Raw genomic sequence first — 20,134 nt, forward strand, 5'->3', positions numbered from 1 at the left:
AAAACAAAAATAATATATGTTTAAAACGAATAAAGTAATATCTATTAAAATATGTTTAAAACGAAATCTACTCTCTACTCATTGCATTCAAACTATGGCGCCGCTAAAGGTTTGCCATCGATAACCGATAGCTGCCCGACTAACGCTCCACAACGATAGCACACCGATATCATGCATTCCTCTTGCATCGAACAGCTGACTTTTGATTTCTTTTTAGTTTTAATTCCGGAATGCTGCTAAAGACGGTGCGTGTAAATGGGGTGCAGCACGTCTATGCCTGCATGGAGGGGCAGCAGGATGAAACCCTAACCATACACGTCCTCCAACCTGGCGAGAATCGCAGTTACTCCGAGACTTTGGCCAAACACGATTACCAGCAGCGTTTGAAAGTAAGTTCAAACAAGCATTCTCCTTAAGTGATGAAATATAGTGTGAGAACATCACGTTTTTCATCGCACAGACGCTCAACGCACGTGTAAAGTTTCCCGAGGCATCGGTGCGTCTGGTCCTGGTCAGCGAGGATCCATTGCACGCGGAACAGCAGCTGGACAAGCATCCATTCACCATCTGGAAGCTGAAGTATGCGATGGCCAATTCGGCGGTGCCTCTCAAGTGGGAATGGCACTTGAGCCCCACGGATGCCGCACAGGTCAGCAACTGCTTGAAGCAGATGCAGCCCTAGGAACTATTATGAATGTATATATATATGATTCCCACAGTTTTATTGCCAAATTTGCATGAACTCCATGTCCACGGCGTCGGGATTGCGCGATCAGGTATCCCTGCTGCTGGAGATTCTCAAAGCCAAGGACAAGGAGCTGAAACAGTATCGCACCGAGGGTTGCCAGCTGCGCAGAGGTTAGTTAAGTTTGAAAGTACTAGTTTACTCCTCAAGTTTAGTTAATAATCTGCAAATCCTTATACCCACTTTAGTGACCGCAGTAACCAGACCCTTTGATCTCGAGGGCTTTATGAATGAGCACCAGCAGGTGCTGGATAGCGCCGCTGCCTACCAGAAGGCGCAGAGTATTTTTGCGGCTGGTGAGCCAACGACCAATTTGTCAGCGTTCTCTTCGCCAAGTGCGCAGGATGTGAAGCCCAAGACACCGTCAACCGGCTACTCAGCTTCGTCGGAGACATCAAGCCCAAGAGTGACGCCTCGCCTCAGGTGAGATTTCTTCTACTTGGACACTTGTGCAATATAATAATAATATATGTTTTTGCAATTACAGAAAGCGCAAGGCTCTTGAAATCAATACCAATCATATGGAGCGCAAGGTGATGCAGCGCCGCTCCAATCCGCAAATTGAGTACAGAAGCTCGCAGAGCTCCCAAGAGACAATCGTGGATGATTACTTCACAGAGATAGTGCCAACAGTCAAGAAAAGGGCCATCATCGATGATGACGAAAAGCCATCCACATCGGCTGGACTGTTCCGAGGCGGGTCGGCAAAACTAACCAAAGTAAATGCAACCCTCGGAAATGGTGTAATTAAATCTGAACTTGCATCTCAGGATGAAATTGGTTCCGGCTCCCCTGCAGAAGGGGAAGCTAAAGATGAGGAGGAAACTTTTAAGTTCATCGTACAGAAGGTTGAATCCATTCAAGAACTATGCGATTCCCCAAAGGCGTCCGTCCAAGAACCCAAAACCCAGGATTCTCCGGTGGGCGAGCTGGATGAGCTCAGAGCCACACTGCTTCACTCAGCTGATCTCACCCAAAAACTGATTCAGAAACTGATAGTGGATCGAAAGAAAAAGGACTAGAAAATGATCTCACTCTAAATGGTGCTACAAGCAAAACTTACGCTTTAGTGAATAGTTTTTTTCTATTTTTTTGCGATAACCAGTACTCAGTGATAAAAGGATATTACCATTTGTTGATAAATCAAATGGAACAAAGCACAAGATGTATAGTGTTGTAGTTTCCCATAAGACGCATTACCAAAGTAGCGACAGTACACAAGCAAGTAGAGTTCCACTGCATAGAAGGAACTCCTATCTCTGTCGACCATATTGAATGATTGAATGTGCCTGTTTATTGCCGGGGAATAACGTGTTTACTTATCATACGATTAGTCACGGCTTTCCAATGGCTATAACCTCCCCGATCGATGCATTTCATTTTAAATGGTTTATGTTTATTATATAAATTATATATATATATTTTTTTTTTGGCACGACGACTAATAAAAACAATGGAAAAACACCAACTGTTTTACAATTGGTATTTACCGATAATCTTTAAAGTTTGTGGAATCTCAGGCAGCTAAAGTTACCATCCGAAATCAAAATCAAATTTGGCTCTGATTTGCCATTTGTGCACCTTTATGGCACCCGATCGAGCCATCGAGCTGTTGTCAATGTGGAGCTTTGGGGCTTTGGCAACATTCAATTTACGCACATTTGGCGATAAGATAAACCAACCACCAGCCACAAATAATATCAACTGGCCATGGGTCGGGATGGCTCATTGTGTTGGCTCTATTCAAGAAATTCGGTCGATTTCTGTGCTATTTCCAATTTCAATACTGCCAAGTGCCCCAGAGAGATGGCTAAAATCTGGGCCATAACGCTCATATCGGCCATATCGCTGCTCCTAGGAGTTCTGGCCTCCGGCGAAAGTGAGTCACCAACTGATTGATAGCTATCAATCCAGATTGCAGCCGAATAGTGATACGAAAGTAGAGATTTTATTACAAGCAACAGAGCCATTAAATCATTAAACCATTTATGAGTGTTTGGTTAAAAGTTTTGTGAAAATGAAAACCAAAAACTGTTTCAAACTTTTCAAGTTGGGTAAACCCCAGCACTTTGAAGACAAGTTATCTTTTTTTCTTTTTCTTTTGCTTTTTGTTTTGATTTTTTTTTTAAAGTGCTTGGGTATTAACCAAGATAAAGAAACAAATCATTTCCCAATGTTTATGACAAACATTCAACAAGTTCAACTGCTTTGGGATATACAAATAGTAAAAAAGAAAATGGTATGATTTTGCTAATCATTTTTTTTTATTTAAGTGGCAAAGTAAAAGCAATTAACTGAATATTTCCATGGCTGTTTATAGCTCTTTTTCTATGACTGACTAATTTACGGAATTATCCAATTTTGCAAGGAGTGGCGTTCGATTAGATTGTCTTGTTTTTCCATTCCAGCGCCGCGTTGTAAACCACTCGCAATAAAAAATTTAAAGTACTTTCTTGTTAAGTAAACAATTGCAGCTATCTTCTTGCCGCAGATAAACATATTTAATATATATATATATATAGATAGATAGTTGCCAAGCGTGGAAGGTTAATCAAATGTCAATGGATGTTTATCAGGCCCATAACCCATATTTAATCGTACATTAAATACGTAATTATTTTTGATTTCAGGCCTGGGAAGTGAAACGGCTGGCAAGATAGAGCCCAAGATCGTGGGCGGTTATGATACGTCCATAGAGCAGGTGCCGTACCAGGTGTCCATACGCCTCACCGCCAACGATAGGAAGAGCTATGGATCCGGTCACCTCTGCGGCGGAGTGGTCATCTCCCAGCGTTTGGTCGCCACCGCCGCCCACTGCTGTTACATGTGCGTACACACAACCTAATCTCCTGCAACAAAAAAGCTCTAATAGATTTGGATTTCGATTTCCAGCACCGAAAAGAAGAAGTATCGCACTGCTGGCGAATTCGTCCTGGTCATGGGCAGCACCTACCTGACCAGCTCCACCAATCGCACATTGATGTACTACCTGCAGCAGCTGATCACGCACGAGTATTATAATCCGGATGCGCTGACCAATGACATTGCTCTCATGTTCATCAATGGCTATATACCCTGGAATTGGCCAACGGTAAAGGCACTGGCATTGAACAGCCAACTCGTGGCCACAAACACCGACTGCCTCATCTCCGGATGGGGTCTGCTCCAGCAGGTGAGTTTCTATTTACTGATAACTGATACTGATAACTGATACTGGGATACAAACTGTGTGAACTTTCAGAGCGGCACGTATAGTAGCAATACGCTGCAGGCGGCCACGGTGCCCATAGTGTCCTATACCACCTGTCGCATCTCGTACACCTCGATTCCGGTGTCGCAGGTGTGCGCCGGCTATTGGAGTGGCGGCGTGGACGCGTGCCAGGGCGACTCCGGCGGACCCATGAGCTGCAATGGCATGTTGGCCGGCATTGTTTCGTACGGCGCTGGCTGCGCAGCACCTGGATATCCGGGTGTCTACACCAATGTGTCGTACTATCACGATTGGATTGTCCAGAAGAACAACTCCCTCAACTATACGATCTATCATAATGGCGGAGTGACACAGGGATCTGGTTGGTCTTACCTGTGGCTTCTGCCGCTCATTGTGGCCTTCCTCCTGGAACGCTGAATCTAGTCGTTGCCTTCGTCCGCCAAAGAGTCAAAAACTAGATTTTAACCTAAGTTAATGCAGCAAATAATTTATTAAATTAATTAAAGAATTTTATTTTTGACACCTGCTTATTTTTTGTATCACTACAAATACATGCCAAACATCCACGGGCTGTCAGTTTTTTTAAATTGGAAACTTTTTGTCGACTTTGTGTTTTTGTGGGGCGTGTAAGTATAGACCTTTGTGTGGCCCCCAATGGACCATGGACCACCTATGGATGTGCCTGCTGATTTTGGTGACCCACACCGGAAGCAGCCAATCCCAGATTGCCCTACCGACGGCACACACAGTCTCGCCCTTTGAGATCCTGCCGAAGATCGTCGGCGGCTACACGGTGACCATTGAGCAGGTGCCCTTCCAGGTGTCCGTGCGCCGGCGTTCGATCCACGAGCGGCACTACGGCATGGGTCACGTGTGCGGCGGAGCGGTCATCTCCCAGCGGGTCGTCTGTTCGGCGGCACATTGCTACGCCATGTGGGTGAACCTAATGCAGTTGCCTGTGTAACCCATGTTATTTGTAACTATCGAACTTCTTTTTTAGCAATACCACAGTGCCACTGGTCTATCGTGATCCCGAGCTGTATGTGGTGGTGGCCGGCAGCAGCGCCATCGATCGGACGGACCGCTTCACCCAGGAGTACCTGGTGCAGCGCATCATTGGCCACAAGGGCTACAATGGCAGCACGCTGGAGAACGACATCGCCCTGCTCTTTCTCAACGGCTTCATACCCTGGGAGTCGCATGGGGTGCGTGCCATACCGCTGGCCACACAAGCACCCGAGGAGGGCACCACCTGTCTCATCCATGGCTGGGGCAAGGTCACCATGGTGAGTCCTACCATTCCAAGCATTGCGTTGTCCGCTCAAGAGAGTGTCCGTTAGGTTAGATATGATAGATAACTTTGATTACTTTCCGTGCAGAAGGACAAATCGGCTGCGCTGCAGCAGGCACCAGTGCCGATCCTCAACCGGGAGCTCTGCCAGGTGATCTACAAGCTGCCCGCCTCCCAGATGTGCGCCGGATTCCTGCAGGGCGGCATCGATGCGTGTCAGGGTGACTCCGGTGGGCCGCTGATCTGCGATGGGCGTCTGGCCGGGATTATATCATGGGGCGTGGGCTGTGCGGATCCCGGCTATCCGGGCGTCTATACCAATGTGTCGCACTTCCTCAATTGGATACGGGGGGCAAACGCTTCGCTGGACTACTCCGAGTACCGGCAGATGCCGCTGCTGAATCTGGCTAGCCGTCGATGTCGTTGGCGATCTGTATCTTTGGGCTTCTTGGTAATGGGTATGGGTGTGCTGGCGCTTATCATGAGCCTTCTTCTTTGACAATGGGACAGCACAATAAATCGCATGCTCTTCTCTGTTCTACAACTGATTTATCTAATCGTGGAGGCGTGGAGGCACCCACTTGTTGATTGTCCAATAGTTGACGCTGATCGACGACATTGATGACATCAATGCCAGGAGGGGTTCCGGGTTTTGGGTTACAGGGTACATTGGAATCTGCCGAAATTATATATACACTGACATTTTGCCAACATTTTTCGAGTATATCTAATGAGCCCATAAATCAATTTAGCAATCCCTGTTTTTTAATAGTTTGTTTTTATATCGTTTTTATGGTCATGTAAATAGACTTTTATTGGAACAAGATATAGGGCTATCAAATGATGGCCTAGATTAATGAATGAGTAACTTTCGGTTGGTACTTTTCGCACTTTTTGAGTTTCCTTAAATTGTTTATTTAACAAGTAACCAGAAGTTGGCACGAGTAGTCCATATTGTTTGCACATGACGCCACGAGTTCGTGTAATATCTTAATTAAAAACGTACACTGGACCTTCAATTCGCATTTAAGATCGTAGATATATGGGTCTGATTTGGGAATTATTAGGAAATTTGGCTGACAAATGCTTTAGGAGTTATTGTCTGATATTCAGGACCGTTGAACTGCTTTACACAACCAAATTTGTGAATAAGGTAAATGAATATTGATATGAATAATTGAATACATAAAGGTAAAGTTGCGTTCTTAATGAAGCAATTTATTTATAAAATATTATAAAATATAAGTCAGAAATACCCAAAGATATAGAAAAGCTATAGAGATCGCACTGATTTACTTAAAATAAATGAATAAGTGAAATGTTTATGGATAATTGAATACATAAATTATTTTCATAAGTCATGAATACCCAAAGATATAGAAAAGATACAGAGATCTTTATAGAAAATCCCCTGGTGAACTACCGTTTTTCAAGGGCCTCATAAATCGGTGTGGTAAACCCACAGATTGGACGCGTGGAAAACCCGGCGGAGCCACTTAAAACCAATGGCTGCAGTTCGTCAGACCCGGACGGAGGTCTTCGGTACGTTTCTCCGGCGATGACAAGTCAGTCCGGTGTTTTTCGTGGTGTTCTATTGAATTGTACGATGTCTATTGATTAGATTAGTATTCCAGATTTTAATTTTGGCCGCGATATTGGACAACTGGGCTCGGCTGCCTCATTAGTTGGCATCGCCACGTCGAGGAGTTAGCATCTAGATTGGCATAATGATCGCATTGGCACAACTATTGGCGGTAGCCCTTCTTCTCACTTCCTTGCCAGCGGGCTTGCGAGGTTTGTGTGCGAGTTATTTGGAAATATTTAAATATTTCTCAATTGAAAAGCTCACTTTTTTTTTAGGTGCAACGACACGTACACGCTTCGATACGAAGGCCATCCGTTCGAGATTCATTGAGGATCCCGGCAGGATTATCAATGGTACGGAGGCCTCGCTGGGCGCCACCCGGCACCAGGTGGGCATTCGCAAGGCGCTCAACGATGGCTACTTCTTTGGAACGGGCCACCTCTGCGGAGGATCGCTCATCCGGCCGGGATGGGTACTCACCGCCGCCCATTGCTTTGTGGAGTAAGTGGGTGTGGGTAACCGTTTGAGAATCTTTAAAAATAATCGCAAAATAATGTGCAATTCTTTTGCTAGTCAGATACACGAAATGAAAGCGGTTTAATAGCTTTAAATCTATATTCAATTGTTCAAGTTATGGGTTTAGAAATGTGGCTACAGCTTAGAAGATTTCTTGTATTTTGATTAACTAACTATTCACTAACTATTCGTTCTTATCAAATGGTTCTTTACCAGTCAGATTATTTACGACGGCACCTTCGTGCCCAAGGAGGAGTTCATCGTGGTGATGGGCAACCTGGATCGCTACAATCGCACCAACACGCTGACATTCACGATCGATGAGCGCATCATGCAGCTGGACATCTTCGATCTGACCACCTACGACAAGGACATCGCTCTGCTGAAGCTGAATGATACGGTGCCCACTGGTCATCCGACCATTCGTCCAATTGCCCTCGCTCGGTTTGCCATAGCGGAGGGCGTCGTCTGCCAGGTGACGGGATGGGGCAATCGGGAGGATGGCTATGTCTCCGATATCCTGATGACCGTCGATGTGCCGATGATCAGCGAGGAGCAGTGCATCAATGACAGTGACCTGGGTCACCTGATTAAGCCGGGCATGATATGCGCCGGCTATCTGGAGGTTGGCGAGAAGGATGCCTGCGCGGGCGATTCCGGCGGCCCATTGGTCTGCCAAAGTGAATTGGCCGGCGTGGTTTCCTGGGGCATCCAGTGCGCCCTGCCCAAGCTACCGGGTGTGTACACAGAGGTGTCCTACTACTACGACTGGATACTCAAGAATATGGGCGAGGATGCCAATGGCGAAGGCAGTGGTGAAGGAAGTGGTGACAGTGGAAGCGGCGAGGGAAGTGGCGAAGGAAGTGGTGACAATGGAAGTGGCGAAGGCAGTGGTGAAGATGGAAGTGGTGGTGGTGGTGGTGGTGATGGTGCCATGGCCGCCATGGCCGGAAGTCTGACCCTTCTTCTGCCCGGAATCCTCGCTCTGCGGCTAATGGCTACGCAATTTTAAAAACATTTGAATAAAACTATTTAAACTAAGTATTAAACATGCGTTTTAAAATTCATTACTTAAATTATGTGTAATTAAATGTGTATTTCAATGAAAATAAGGGGTTTTTGCCACCCGGCATTCAAAGTGAAATTATAAAATTTTAAGTAAGATAGCTGAAAGTAATACATTACATTAAAAGGAAATAATGAATAATACTAAATAATACTAAATACTTAATACTAAATAATACTAAATAATACCAAAATATAGGTGCCCTTCTATGCGCTTCTCAAAAGTTCTACGTAAGCAAACCACTTTTTCGATGTTTTTAACAAAAAAATAATACTAAATGTGAGTGAGTGGTGCAGTGATTTTAAGTGGCAGCAAAGGATACCAGTAATGTGATTTCGACCCACTGGAGGAAGTGACTACGCTGGCTATTTTCCAGGAGCTACAACCAGCTGTCAGCTCTGACGTGGAAAGAGCTTGAGGAAAGGGGTGAGTACCTTGTTTTTTGTTTATTATTATAAAAAGAAAAATTATACATTTATAAAGTTAAATATGAGAAGCAAATATCAGAAATTTTAACAAAGCAAATAATATAATACATAAAAAAGAAAAGTCTATTTCGTGTTGTTTAAATTTTTGTAAGTACCCACCCGACAATTTTGTTGAGTGTGATTAGGCTGGCAAAAAAAATGCCACTCTTGCAGTTCTCTGATTCTAAACATTCGATTCACGAAACTATAGCCTACTTTCAGGCTGTTTTCAACGTGTTTATTACCCCAAGTTCAGCATACAACCCATATAATCCGCGATCGCTCAGTTATCAGCGATAACTGTGGTTCGTTAACTAAAAATAGTTTACGGCGCAGAAAACAAACTTGATTTCGCTAGTTCGATGAATGGAAGTGACCACCTGATATCGGTAATCTTTATGCCACCAGACGGTCAGGGACTTGAAGAATGGCGTCCGTGACTGCAGGTAAATCCCGTCCAGTCCAACTAATCAAGCAATATAAGTCTTAGGACCTGCAGACAAGGTCAATGGGTCCCCAGTTGCATTGGGCAATCGAGAGTAGTACTCGTATATATGGAACTATAGAACTCTATCTGTCGCTGCGATAATATAATAATACAAAGTAACTCAGCCGAAGGTCGTGTTACAGCACTAGAAATCTTGGCGATCGGGTAATACCACCTGGTTTTTGGTAGTATATTGGTATGTGCACAATCGATCCTTATCAGCCACGTTTGGCGTTGTAATCAGCTTTCGGTTTTAGTTCGCTTCAAGATGGTTATATGTAGTTCTCGAGCAGAAGTTGTAGTTTCCGCCACACTTTAGTGGAGGGAGAGGTACTTCTGAATGGAAAAGGTATGAGGAATTTGGTTTGATTCACCAGGTATCTGAGTGTTACAGAAAAGGGGCCAGTAAACCATGTCTTACAAATTTCTTGCATTTTTTATAGTTTTCTGGGAACATAGTTTTACCACCAAAAGTTCAGCATTATCAGGAAGGATAAAGAAGGGTTTTGTTAACAATAATCATAACTCAAATGACAAAAGATCAAATGCACACCGATCGTAATCCTTACTTTAGCATAACAGCATAAACAAATTCAAGTGAATAAAAATAATAATCAAACTGCGCTCTTATCGATTCCAATGGCGTGTGAGTGAGTGAGTGTTTGTTTATTATTCGATTCGATTCGTTTCGATTCGATTTGATTCGGCTATATAGCAGTATGGGTGCCTGGGTCGTATGTCGCTATTGCTTTATCGCCCGACATCGGCCGCGAAAACAACAACAACAACAATCAAGACACACGAAACCAAAACAAAAAATTATGGAATTATCTAAGAACGCTTTGCGAATTTGCGTTTATTCGATTTAGGAAGGAAGCGCGCGCTATAATTTCTTCATTCAGCGCTCGGAGCTCTCGACAGGTGAATCGCAATTCGCTCTCGGGAAACAAATTACAAATTTTGGATCGCCTCGATCTTTGATACTCGATATTCAGGATCAGCTACTCCTTTTTTTTTCTATATTTTTGCTTGTGAATTTTGTGTTACGGATACCTTTTTTTTTTGCGAAATGCAGTTGAACGATCATTGGCGCAAGATTGTGAAGACGTTGATCTTCGCATTCCTATGCACTGAAATGCAAACGAGTAAGTACATCAGATAGTAATGAGTGGATTTCGGATAAATCTGTGACTGTGGGATAAGATTTATTATTAAAAATTATTTTCAAAGTTTGATACAACGTATAGTTTACCTCTATTTTGATGAATATAAATTCCTATGTGAATATACCAAAAGTATTTAAAATGAGCAGTGGATTACCATATATCATGGGCACTTCAAATTCAGAAAGTATATTAAAAACCCTTATAGAATTCGTTTGTTACTTTTCTAGCCCACTGTATTTTTTTTTGGCTAATAAACAAGCATTGCAAACATTTGTTTTGATGATCCCAAAGTTCAACTGATTACCGTTTTTATTCTAAATATAAATTTCTAGTAGTCATGATTTTTAATATTATATTATTTTTCAATGGGAAATTGGCAACTCTTAAAAAAACGTGACCCATTATGCTTGAACTTTATGAAACTGAATTTCAGCCTAAAATACTATGTATTTACCCCACTGTATTTTGGCACAATCCCACGATTAACCAAATCGCTGACCACTTCCAGTGCGTCACTTCAAATTGATCAATTGGCGATCCATCATCGCGTGATCGCACCAAACTTCCGGGGTAAATAAGTAAATGGATGAGAGTGGGTTTAGTTCGATCCGATTGGGTTTGGCTTAGTGGGTAAAGATACCACATACTATCATATCTGTGATCACGCCGGGAATGCGAGTGGTGGCCTGATCGGGTCGAATCCGGGACTTGTGCACTGGAAGGTGCTATGCTGATATAAGCTGATATCAGGGAGCGATCGGGGCGCTGACCAGGCACCGATTGCTGATAGGTGGCTGTTATACATAGGTGGGTGATAACGCCAACTGCACTCGGAGACTGTTTCCATGGGGGCATCGGATTCGATCGGGATCTCGATTGCCGGCGGGCTTATCAGCGCCTTCCTAGCGCTTAACCTTCAACTCGGCTTTTTCAAATGGTGACTACCTTCTTCATATACGCAGCATACACGCATCGTGATTTGGCCGCCAAACGTGGTATTAGCCTGGCCGAAATGGATGCCATTGCAGCGCCAACGGGTAAGGAACGATTCCAGCTGAATATGTTGGCTCCACACCAGGCATCCATACGGCTGTTGGCCTTGGAGCGGGATTACTTCGGCAAGGGTCACATCTGCTCCGGCGCTTTGGTGGCGCCCTCTGTTGTGCTGACCGTCAGTAGCTGCCTCTTCAGGTAAGATTATATACATCTTAATATATCCCCTCTGTTATCCTGCCAGATCTAATAGTCCACATTCTAATTCATCCCACAGCCAAGTGAAGGAGTCGAACTACCATCCATCAGAACTGCGAGTGGTGCTCGGAAGTCCCCAGAGATTTGCGCCCCATGAGCAGGCGCTCGTCTTCGGAGTGACCCACATCCATCACCCGCCCAAGGACCTGGCTCTGGCCATCGTAATGCTGGAGAAGGATGTGCCCGAGGATCATCCCTATATTGAAGCCATCGGTCTACCCGCTCCTGGAGCCACTTCCATCCTGGACGCGGAGCACCAGAATCTACTGCAGATTAACACCTGGGGCTACGATGGCTATATACGCGAGCTGCACGATCTGGTCACCTTGAATGCCACCCACACATCCTGCCACCAGCAGCCGAATAAATCGCCAAGGATTTGTGTCCAGCTGAAGTCGTGCAACTACAATCCTGGCCAGCTTTACATGGATGCCGGTGCAACGCTGACGGAGCGGGATCGTCTCTTGGGCTTGAGAAGCATCGACGGAGCCTTCGAGGACGTGGCCAGTCATGTGGATTGGATACTGACCAAGATTGGGGATGGTGGCAATCAGAATAGCGCCATCTGGGGCATACTGGGTTTCTTAGTATTCACCGGTTACGTGATCACCATCAGCACTAAGACCTTTTCAACCTGAGATGCCTTCTAAGGGGGTTTTTGATCTGGAAAATTGGGGGAAAACTAGCCACGTAAGATATCCAAGGCTTTCCATGGGTTTCAATGAAATGCCGAGGAGTGTGATAATCTCGATCCGATCCAAAGAGCGGAACAATCGTTTTAAGCCAGATTGGCACCTTACATTACATATGTCCAAAGACATATGTAAATTTTGCGTTCCCAAAGTAATAATACTTTCCTAATTCAACAAAAATAAACAATTCATTTATATACATAGGATTAACATAATTATGTACAGTACAAATACACATAGATTACAAACAATATGATACAGATTTCAACCCAGTAGGGCTTTCACTAGACTACATTCGCGTTGCTTTCCACAGAGCAGCAGAATTGGGGTTTCGTCGGATTCCAGTATTTGACCCGATTTTATCAATGACCACGCCCACTGGCCCTGTTTCTTAATGCCAAACGTGCGTTGCTGCCAACCGCCCACTGGATTATAGCTGAATAGGTAGAAGTGTTCTTCCTCCGGCTGCGTGACTACCAAGAGGTATTGCTCATCGCCAACTTTGAATGGAGTTAGTTGTTGAATGCGCTCCTGGAAGCTCAACTGCTGGATGGGCTCAAAGTGAGTTTCCTCGGACTGAGAGTTTCGATTAAAGATGGCTATATGGCGACAGCACAGGCAGCTGGCTAAAAGTTGGCTTCCCTGCACCTCTGCCAGATCGTAGGAGCCCTGGATAAACTGCAGCACTTTGAAGTTATGATTTGAGGGATCCCGAGCATGGATGGCCAGGACGGGACGATGTTTACTCATGCCACTGGTGAGTATCAGATCCTGTCGGCTCTCCATACCCATGCGAATCAGCTTCATGAGACGACCATCTGCTGGCAGCACGGATTGCCAATCGGTGAGACTGCAGTTACTCCTCCTCAGTCGTAGGACACGAACTTCCTCTTCGGTGCCCAGGAGCAGCAGCACCATCTCGCCCATTTCCAAGAGATCCATAGCCTCCACAGCTTGACGCATTCCCAGCGTATGCGTTTCGTTTCGGCAACTAATTCTGATCCTGCTGCGCAATCTTCTCGCAGGGCGATGGCAGTGGTTCTGCACCTTCACACGGATATCGCCGGAGTGAAGTCTCATCAGTTGATTGGACACACTTGAGTTGGCCAGGAGGACGCGACGTTCGGGAATCCGGAGCTGGGCTTGTAAAGTCCTGCGCTGGCAGGGAGCTGAATCACCCAAGGGCAGGCTCACCTGGAGTTCCGGAGATCCCCTCAAAGGGGCTTTTACCCAAGTGGACTGCAGAGTTTCTACGTCGTGATCCAGATAAAGCAGTCTCCTAGACGTGCTTTGATTGCCCAGTGCTAGAAGTGCTTGGAGCTCCTCTAACGGATTGCTTGGCACTTCCATCGTTCGCATTCGATTGGGAATTTGACTCTGAAGTCCTGCCAAAACCAGGCCTCCTGGGAAGAGAGCTTTGTCCAGAACTAGACTATCGATATTGTAGTCCCTGTTCCGAAAGATGCTGCCCCTGAAACTTTCGCTAAGTTCACGTCCATTAAGATTCATCACATGACCGGGTCCGGTAAACGCCACACCGCCACGAAAAGTCTTGGCACCCGTGATGCTCTGCGTCCGATTGCTATGTCTGAACACCAAGTTATCCAATTGAATGCCATTGATTGAACGTAGAAGCGGCTTTCCACCCAGTTGGAGGTGTTCAAAGGTCAGTGATCCGAATACCTCCAAAGCGTCGCCCTTCAAGGGAATGCGATGCTGTAGGAAGTAGTCCAGATTCATGTTGTTTACGCTTTTCAGATTCAGGTCCTGTTCGACTAAGAGGTTCTTGAACTTTACGGGTGGCCACGATTGCCCCTTGCCCTGCTGGAATATACTCTCTATCGGAGCTCCATTCACTTCTGGATACTCCAGTTGAAGTTTGCCTATCTTGGGAGCCTGGAGAAAGTGAAGATCCGCTGCAATGGCTTCTCCGCTGGAGAGGCGGTACAGTGAGGCATTGAATCGTCGTATGTCGATTCCGTTTACCAGTTCAAAGTGTGCATCCTTTTCCAAATGTAGGGTATGGGCTGTAACTGAACCCAGTAGCTCTTGCGGGGCTGTAATCACCTGGGTTTCGTTTGTGGGGCTCCGACGGAGTAGGGCATCTTCGGCCAAGTGGGTGAAGTTAAGATCAACTGGCAGGGGCTGCTTGCTTTGGATGTTCATTAGGTAGGGTGCCTTTAAAAGAACGTGTCCGGCAATGGTTTGGTTTCCATCTCTCCTGACTGCATGCTGGCGTAGGTAGTCTAGCTGGGATTGGGACTGCTCCTCACCATCCCACAGAGCATCACCGGTGACTATCAAATTCCGCCAGGGAAGTTGCTGCACTTGCTCCACACGTTGCTCGAGATCATTGAAAACTGCCTCATGTACAAGGGGACACTTTAGGCTGCCATTGATATTAAGTTGCTTTAGGTAGAGATCTCCTTTAAGTTCCACATCCTTGCGTGTGTCTATAAATTCTTCCTTGGCTACTCCATTTATACGATTTACATCCACATTGGTGGCCATCATCCGGTCAAATGTGTAGCTCCCACTGATTTGCTGAGGTGTCGTTCGCAGTAAGGTGTTGTCGAGCAGGGAACTCAGATCCATATTGTTGATGTGCGGGGTTCGCAGGGCATCATTTATTTGGACATCGGCCATGAATGTCTTTTGACCCCGTATTTCCGCATTTGAATCGGATCTTACCAGGCGACCCAGGTACTCGTCCCATTGGATTCCATTAATGCTCTGCACTTGGAGAGCCTTCTCAAACCGGACATTTCCTTCAATCAGTAGCTGCTTGTGAAGAAGTAGGGGCTGTTCCCCGTCCTCAGAGATTTTGGACAGCAGTTCGTCGAAGGGCAATCCATTAAGTCGCCGAAAATTAAGATTCTCCAGATGTGGGGTTTCCGTCAGTTCAAGGCGCTGCAGGCTGATATCGTGACCAAGCAGCTGTTGCAATGGCAATCCATTAAGATGACTCGCATTCAAGTGATCATGGACGTGAATATCATTCGCTACCACCACACGGGCAAAGGTCTTCGTACCCGTAAAGTTTTGTGTGGTTTTCGATTTCAGTACTAATTCACTAACTGGTACTCCGTTTATTTCATTGGTTTGCAGTGCTTGAACAGTTAGAGGTGCCTGGAAGTGTTTGTGTCCCGTGATATTAGCCACCTCTCCATGACGAACTGCATCCTTGGCAATCTCCGCCAAACGGGAGCTGTAATCCCTGCAAATAACATCGCCCTGTATGGTTGCATTCATAAAGATGAGGTGTAGCGTGCGATTTGGGTGAGTGTGTTTGTTCTGCTGTCCTCCGCTGAGGAGATGATCCCTCACAGGATGTCCCTCAATATAACTGGTGGTCAGTGAGGGAACACTCAATCTGGCATGTCCAAAGGTCAAGTTGGAGATGTTCTGCGAAAAGACTTGTGTTATTAAAGTGAATCAAATGTAGATGTATCTCAACCTGTGGCGTCTGATCAAGAAGGTACGTCGATTGTATATCTTGTCTGGCGAGTGATTGGTTTCCCAGGACTATCAGTGAGTTTGCCGTGTCCCGCAGGATATTTTTAACCGTCAGAGATCCACGGATGGTTACCCTGCCTGTGTAGTACTGTTGCAGACGTTGTTCCATTGGTTCTTCGAGTTGTCTGGATTGTGGCTGCCACTTGCTCGTATTGCCCACCTGAATGTCGCCCGAAACACTCATCTGATTGATGCGAACAGGAGCTGGAAAATAAGAATGTGTTAGATCACTTTTGGAAAATATCAAGAGAGACACTTGCTTTTTATCCATGGATCAGTGCTACCGCGATGAAGTACATCCTGGGCAAAGTCCAGACCATTCACCCGCTGAGCCTCCAAACGCGGCGCGAAAAAGGCGGACATGTAGATATTAGAATTGATAGTCTGGGCACGCCGCAGATTAAAGAGACGATCCACCACGAGTCCGTTGAGCAGAGGTGTCTTTAGACTGTTCACCCGTGTTCTCGATTGCATAACCAATCGTCCTTTTATCGCAGTGTCACGACTGCGCAGGAAGAGCGAGTGCAAAAAGTCCTTCCACTGCACTCCATTTATCTGCTCCACTCGCAGATGACGAACTAAGCATTCACTGGCACTGGATTCCTCGGAAAGATTCAGGGCACCACTGGAGTTGCGGAAATCTTGGGGAGTAACCACTTGTTTTGCTGAAAGTTTTTTGGTCTTCAAAGGAATGTTCCTGATGGTCAGCATGGGTGGTTTTGAGTTATCCAAAATGTGGCCTGTAAATTAGAAAAAAAAAGGTTTAATATCATATCTTGTTCTTTAATTTCTATACTTGCCTGAAATTAGCTGACCCTTGTAGATAAGATTGCCCACGCGCAATCGTCGTGTTTTAAGTGTCTCCGGATCACCATTCTCGTTTCCTGTCCCAAAAGAGCGAGTGGTTCGCCTGGTTTGTATGGCATCAACTCGCTGACGAAGCTCCTCCAGACGCTGCTTTAACTGGGTGGGAGTGCGCAGGTGTTCGTCCACCAGTTGAAGTCTTCCTATGTGTCCTTGCGGCAGAAGATGCAGTGGTTTGTCGAGCTGGATAGGCGATTTCTTTTGTAAGAAGTCGACCAGGTTTCTCAGCTTTTCTGTTGAGGAACGACGGCGCAGCAGGAGGCCACGTAAGGCATTGATGGACTCCTCGAACTCGTGACGATGCAGTTGGACCACACTTAGATCTATAAAAGCGCTAGTTTACATTTCGCTTAACGGAGTTACATTTATTGTACCTTCATCTGGAGCAGCGCCCACTTGGTTGGAGGCCTCTTCCACGCCACCCAGTTGCACAGTTCGGATCAGATCACTCGAGGATCTTCGAAAGGCCAGCAAAAGGAAGGTTTCATTGCGCAAGTTTTTATGAATTAGTAATCCACTGGGCTCCGCTTCACCAGCCACCTGAAATCCACTATAGCAATCCAGGCGAGTGGAGCTGAAGACGATCACCTCGCCATTGGCACGGGCACCGACCAGAAGTTGACCCTTTTTGGTGGCACTTAATCGACGGAAACTCAAATCCTTTCGAGCATGCTTGCGGTACACCACAAATTGTCCATCCACCATTCGAAAGAAAATACAGGAAGCAGATGCGGAGGAGCCACAGGCGATGAGGCAGTTCCTCCCACGAAACCTGGCAGCTTGGACACTTTGTGCCTGGACTGTCAAGGCCTGTCGCTGTTGCAGGATACGACTGTTCCTATCCAGCTCATAGACAGTGAGCACCAGCTAAAGGGGAAACAAATGGCATTAAAAACCATTTATATCATCAAGTTTTATGTCACCTTTGACTGAGAGCCCCTCAAAGATCGCCCAAAAATGATATATAGCGGCTGACGACCAACCACTTGGAGAACGCGAATGGCTGGTAGAGTGATCTCCTCGAGAGGATTAAAGTAGGTGTCTAGCCACTCAAAGGTTCTGTGGGGAAGTTGTCAATATTTTAAACACATTTATCAATATTCACATTAAAAATGTAATCCCCACCTGCATTTGCTGTGCGATATGGTGTGATTGGAGGTCACCAGGAGGAGCACCTGATCGCCACTGGGTTTTAGAAGGTGCAGCTGAAGGAAAGCTCCTGGCAGCGAAAACTCCTGCAGAGGCTCAAAGCTCAGCTGTGTGGCGGGATCTTCGGAGAGTAGCAGTTCCTTGGGCAGCTGGTAAACCTCCAAGGATTCATCCAGAACAATGGCGAAGAGTAGGAACTCCCGCCAGGCCACGACATCTGCTCCAAGCGCTCGGCGACCACTGATCTGGCCCGCCAAGTTGCCAAGCGGCACTAGACGCCTCTCGCCGGTGGCCACGTGCAGCTGATAAATCTCGGCTCCATGGAGCAGTAATACTAGATCCTCTTCCGGTTCGCGGAGCACAAAGAGTGGCCGCTCATGGCGCACCATCATGTCCACAAAGGGCAGACGGATTTCCGGGCCAGAACTACTGCCATTCAGCCCATGGCGACAGGAACTGGGCAGCAGTTGGGCTGCACTCGGATCCCCAGCGACTTCCGCGGCTGATAACTCAGTTCGCACCTGGGCGATATAGCCATTTAACACTAGGACACTTAAAAATGCTGCACACACGCCGGGCGAAACCATTTCGCAAGAGTGGCAGTTACTACTGTATCCAGCCAGTTCCTGCAATACTAAGCTACAGTGATGTGTTCATTCCAATTCCATTCACATGGCACTTTACTTTCCGTGTGCCATTTCCTCTGTTCGTAACTGTAAATCTATAACCGTAAATGGGATTGGTATGCTGTGAATGGAGAAGAGCAAGCGAGAGACAAGAATGACAGTTGTTACTTCGGTACAGTGGGACAAACATGGTTAATATATAGTGCGAAATATATTTTTGTTCCTGTTTGGCTTTCTGATTTGGGTTCAGCCTGAATATATGCTACGAAAAGTGCGCTGATGCGCCCAATGAGCATTTTCCTATTCCTTTTTCCCATGTGTCGCATTAGTTTTCTCCGATTTTCTCGGCACTCGTCAGTCAATCCGCGTCTCTCCGTCCTGCTTTCTCCGCCTGCAGTGACACCTTGGACTGGGAATTAAATTTTTGCTTTTTCGTAGGGCGGCTGGGGAGTGTGGTGGAGTGGGGAATGGGGCATATAAGGCAGGGGATCTAAAAATAAGGCAGACAAACTTGGAGAGTGCCTTCGACGTTTCTGCTGAATCAATCAGCTTCGATCATTAGTCGAGGTCATTAAAGACATTAAACCCCCGCGCCCCCGAACCAAAAAAGAAATTGGAAAGGAAGAAAGCATTTAACGGAAGAGGGAATTGCATAAAAATAAATATATATGTATGTATGTACATATACATATGCATTTTTTTTTGGGGGCGGAATGGTCCTTAGTCAAGTCACCCATAAATCCGCAGCTTTAACCTGGAAAGGTGGCCACATTTGTACTTGCAATTAAAGCGGATTTAAGGCACACATATAAATACGTATTAATAGGTGTACGAGTGGAAAATTGTATTCATGTCATTGCCCTCGGGGTCAGGATGTGGGGGCATCTGGTGGGAATATCTGCTGAAATATTTACTTTGCCCAAAAACTGATTGATTGCAGCATTGACATGTTATACACAGAACATTCCAGCGTTACGAATATACAATTGCAATGTAAATAAGCGCCAAATCATACAATCAGTTGTTAAATTGTTCTTAATTTTTTATAGAATTTTAACTTTGAGTGTGTGCAATATGAAGTTGGCTTAGTGCATGGCTAATACCAGCTGTTGGTTTTAGCAGATGTGCCACTGGTTGCGTGCTGCCAATTTGGTTCATTTCATTTTTCTTTTGTTTCGTTTTTTGTTGTGTCCTGTTTCTGTTGACCATTTCGAGCAGTTGCCGTCGCGCTTTTCGTGACTAATTAGCAAATTCGCGACACCCGTTTTGGGGGCAGTTTTTTCTGCGTTTGTTGTCGTCTAGCATTTGGGGTCATAAGTTAAAACCCAAGCCCCCCTCACCCCTTAAACCATAACCATCTCGGACTACCACCTAACGGTTTACGGAAGCAGCTGATTGTCATGCCTGCGGCTCATCAGCGGGCTCATAACGGCGCTTTTGGAGTGGCGGGCTGTGATTTGAGTGCCTCCCCAATATCTCTTGCGAGAGAGAGAGAGCGAGAG

The 20,134-nt window shown here is 45.8% G+C and overlaps 5 protein-coding genes across 5 annotated transcripts; 4 read left to right on the plus strand and 1 right to left on the minus strand.

The window, feature by feature from the left end:
• The first annotated feature begins 191 nt into the window (after nucleotides 1-191).
• On the plus strand, nucleotides 192-2,209 carry LOC120456080. The gene is made up of 5 exons (XM_039642671.2): nucleotides 192-389; nucleotides 461-649; nucleotides 720-858; nucleotides 934-1,168; nucleotides 1,233-2,209. The coding sequence occupies exons 1-5, from the start codon at nucleotides 231-233 to the stop codon at nucleotides 1,765-1,767; spliced, it is 1,257 nt and encodes a 418-aa protein (XP_039498605.1). The 5' UTR covers nucleotides 192-230; the 3' UTR covers nucleotides 1,768-2,209.
• A 130-nt stretch (nucleotides 2,210-2,339) lies between these two features.
• LOC120455692 (transmembrane protease serine 9-like) lies at nucleotides 2,340-8,397 on the plus strand. The gene is made up of 9 exons (XM_039642100.2): nucleotides 2,340-2,624; nucleotides 3,376-3,571; nucleotides 3,638-3,917; nucleotides 3,987-4,369; nucleotides 4,593-4,889; nucleotides 4,957-5,242; nucleotides 5,336-5,705; nucleotides 7,108-7,333; nucleotides 7,565-8,397. Exons 1-9 carry the CDS (start codon nucleotides 2,456-2,458, stop codon nucleotides 8,358-8,360), a joined length of 3,003 nt encoding a protein of 1,000 aa, XP_039498034.1. The 5' UTR covers nucleotides 2,340-2,455; the 3' UTR covers nucleotides 8,361-8,397.
• LOC120456081 (trypsin) lies at nucleotides 4,381-5,783 on the plus strand. The gene is made up of 3 exons (XM_039642672.2): nucleotides 4,381-4,889; nucleotides 4,957-5,242; nucleotides 5,336-5,783. Exons 1-3 carry the CDS (start codon nucleotides 4,618-4,620, stop codon nucleotides 5,744-5,746), a joined length of 969 nt encoding a protein of 322 aa, XP_039498606.1. The 5' UTR covers nucleotides 4,381-4,617; the 3' UTR covers nucleotides 5,747-5,783.
• A 1,858-nt stretch (nucleotides 8,398-10,255) lies between the features above and the next one.
• On the plus strand, nucleotides 10,256-12,730 carry LOC120455434. Its single transcript, XM_039641630.2, has 3 exons — nucleotides 10,256-10,513; nucleotides 11,497-11,725; nucleotides 11,805-12,730. Exons 1-3 carry the CDS (start codon nucleotides 10,438-10,440, stop codon nucleotides 12,421-12,423), a joined length of 924 nt encoding a protein of 307 aa, XP_039497564.1. The 5' UTR covers nucleotides 10,256-10,437; the 3' UTR covers nucleotides 12,424-12,730.
• LOC120455433 lies at nucleotides 12,647-18,742 on the minus strand. The gene is made up of 7 exons (XM_039641629.2): nucleotides 17,983-18,742; nucleotides 17,781-17,916; nucleotides 17,232-17,724; nucleotides 16,794-17,180; nucleotides 16,254-16,733; nucleotides 15,935-16,197; nucleotides 12,647-15,882 (listed from the first exon to the last, which is right to left on the minus strand). Exons 1-7 carry the CDS (start codon nucleotides 18,591-18,593, stop codon nucleotides 12,742-12,744), a joined length of 5,511 nt encoding a protein of 1,836 aa, XP_039497563.1. The 5' UTR covers nucleotides 18,594-18,742; the 3' UTR covers nucleotides 12,647-12,741.
• Nucleotides 18,743-20,134: the final 1,392 nt, after the last annotated feature.

This window comes from Drosophila santomea, chromosome X (genome assembly GCF_016746245.2).
Source record: "Drosophila santomea strain STO CAGO 1482 chromosome X, Prin_Dsan_1.1, whole genome shotgun sequence".
NCBI classification, from domain to species: Eukaryota; Metazoa; Arthropoda; class Insecta; order Diptera; family Drosophilidae; genus Drosophila; species Drosophila santomea.

What these genes read in the sequence shown, in the direction of transcription:
- LOC120456080 (XM_039642671.2), top strand. Translation starts at nt 231, where the DNA reads ATGCTGCTAAAGACGGTGCGTGTAAATGGGGTGCAGCACGTCTATGCC. An exon ending in ATTACCAGCAGCGTTTGAAA is followed by an intron (nt 390 to 460) that starts GTAAGTTCAAAC and finishes TTCATCGCACAG; the next exon opens with ACGCTCAACGCACGTGTAAA. An exon ending in GGGTTGCCAGCTGCGCAGAG is followed by an intron (nt 859 to 933) that starts GTTAGTTAAGTT and finishes TACCCACTTTAG; the next exon opens with TGACCGCAGTAACCAGACCC.
- LOC120455692 (XM_039642100.2), top strand. Translation starts at nt 2,456, where the DNA reads ATGGGTCGGGATGGCTCATTGTGTTGGCTCTATTCAAGAAATTCGGTC. An exon ending in GTGGCCTTCCTCCTGGAACG is followed by an intron (nt 4,370 to 4,592) that starts CTGAATCTAGTC and finishes GTGTAAGTATAG; the next exon opens with ACCTTTGTGTGGCCCCCAAT. An exon ending in GCCGCCCATTGCTTTGTGGA is followed by an intron (nt 7,334 to 7,564) that starts GTAAGTGGGTGT and finishes GTTCTTTACCAG; the next exon opens with TCAGATTATTTACGACGGCA.
- LOC120456081 (XM_039642672.2), top strand. Translation starts at nt 4,618, where the DNA reads ATGGACCACCTATGGATGTGCCTGCTGATTTTGGTGACCCACACCGGA. An exon ending in GCGGCACATTGCTACGCCAT is followed by an intron (nt 4,890 to 4,956) that starts GTGGGTGAACCT and finishes CTTCTTTTTTAG; the next exon opens with CAATACCACAGTGCCACTGG. An exon ending in GCTGGGGCAAGGTCACCATG is followed by an intron (nt 5,243 to 5,335) that starts GTGAGTCCTACC and finishes CTTTCCGTGCAG; the next exon opens with AAGGACAAATCGGCTGCGCT.
- LOC120455434 (XM_039641630.2), top strand. Translation starts at nt 10,438, where the DNA reads ATGCAGTTGAACGATCATTGGCGCAAGATTGTGAAGACGTTGATCTTC. An exon ending in ATGCACTGAAATGCAAACGA is followed by an intron (nt 10,514 to 11,496) that starts GTAAGTACATCA and finishes TCATATACGCAG; the next exon opens with CATACACGCATCGTGATTTG. An exon ending in GTCAGTAGCTGCCTCTTCAG is followed by an intron (nt 11,726 to 11,804) that starts GTAAGATTATAT and finishes TTCATCCCACAG; the next exon opens with CCAAGTGAAGGAGTCGAACT.
- LOC120455433 (XM_039641629.2), bottom strand. Translation starts at nt 18,593, where the DNA reads ATGGTTTCGCCCGGCGTGTGTGCAGCATTTTTAAGTGTCCTAGTGTTA. An exon ending in GGGCGCTGCTCCAGATGAAG is followed by an intron (nt 17,181 to 17,231) that starts GTACAATAAATG and finishes GCGCTTTTATAG; the next exon opens with ATCTAAGTGTGGTCCAACTG. An exon ending in CACTGATCCATGGATAAAAA is followed by an intron (nt 16,198 to 16,253) that starts GCAAGTGTCTCT and finishes CTTATTTTCCAG; the next exon opens with CTCCTGTTCGCATCAATCAG.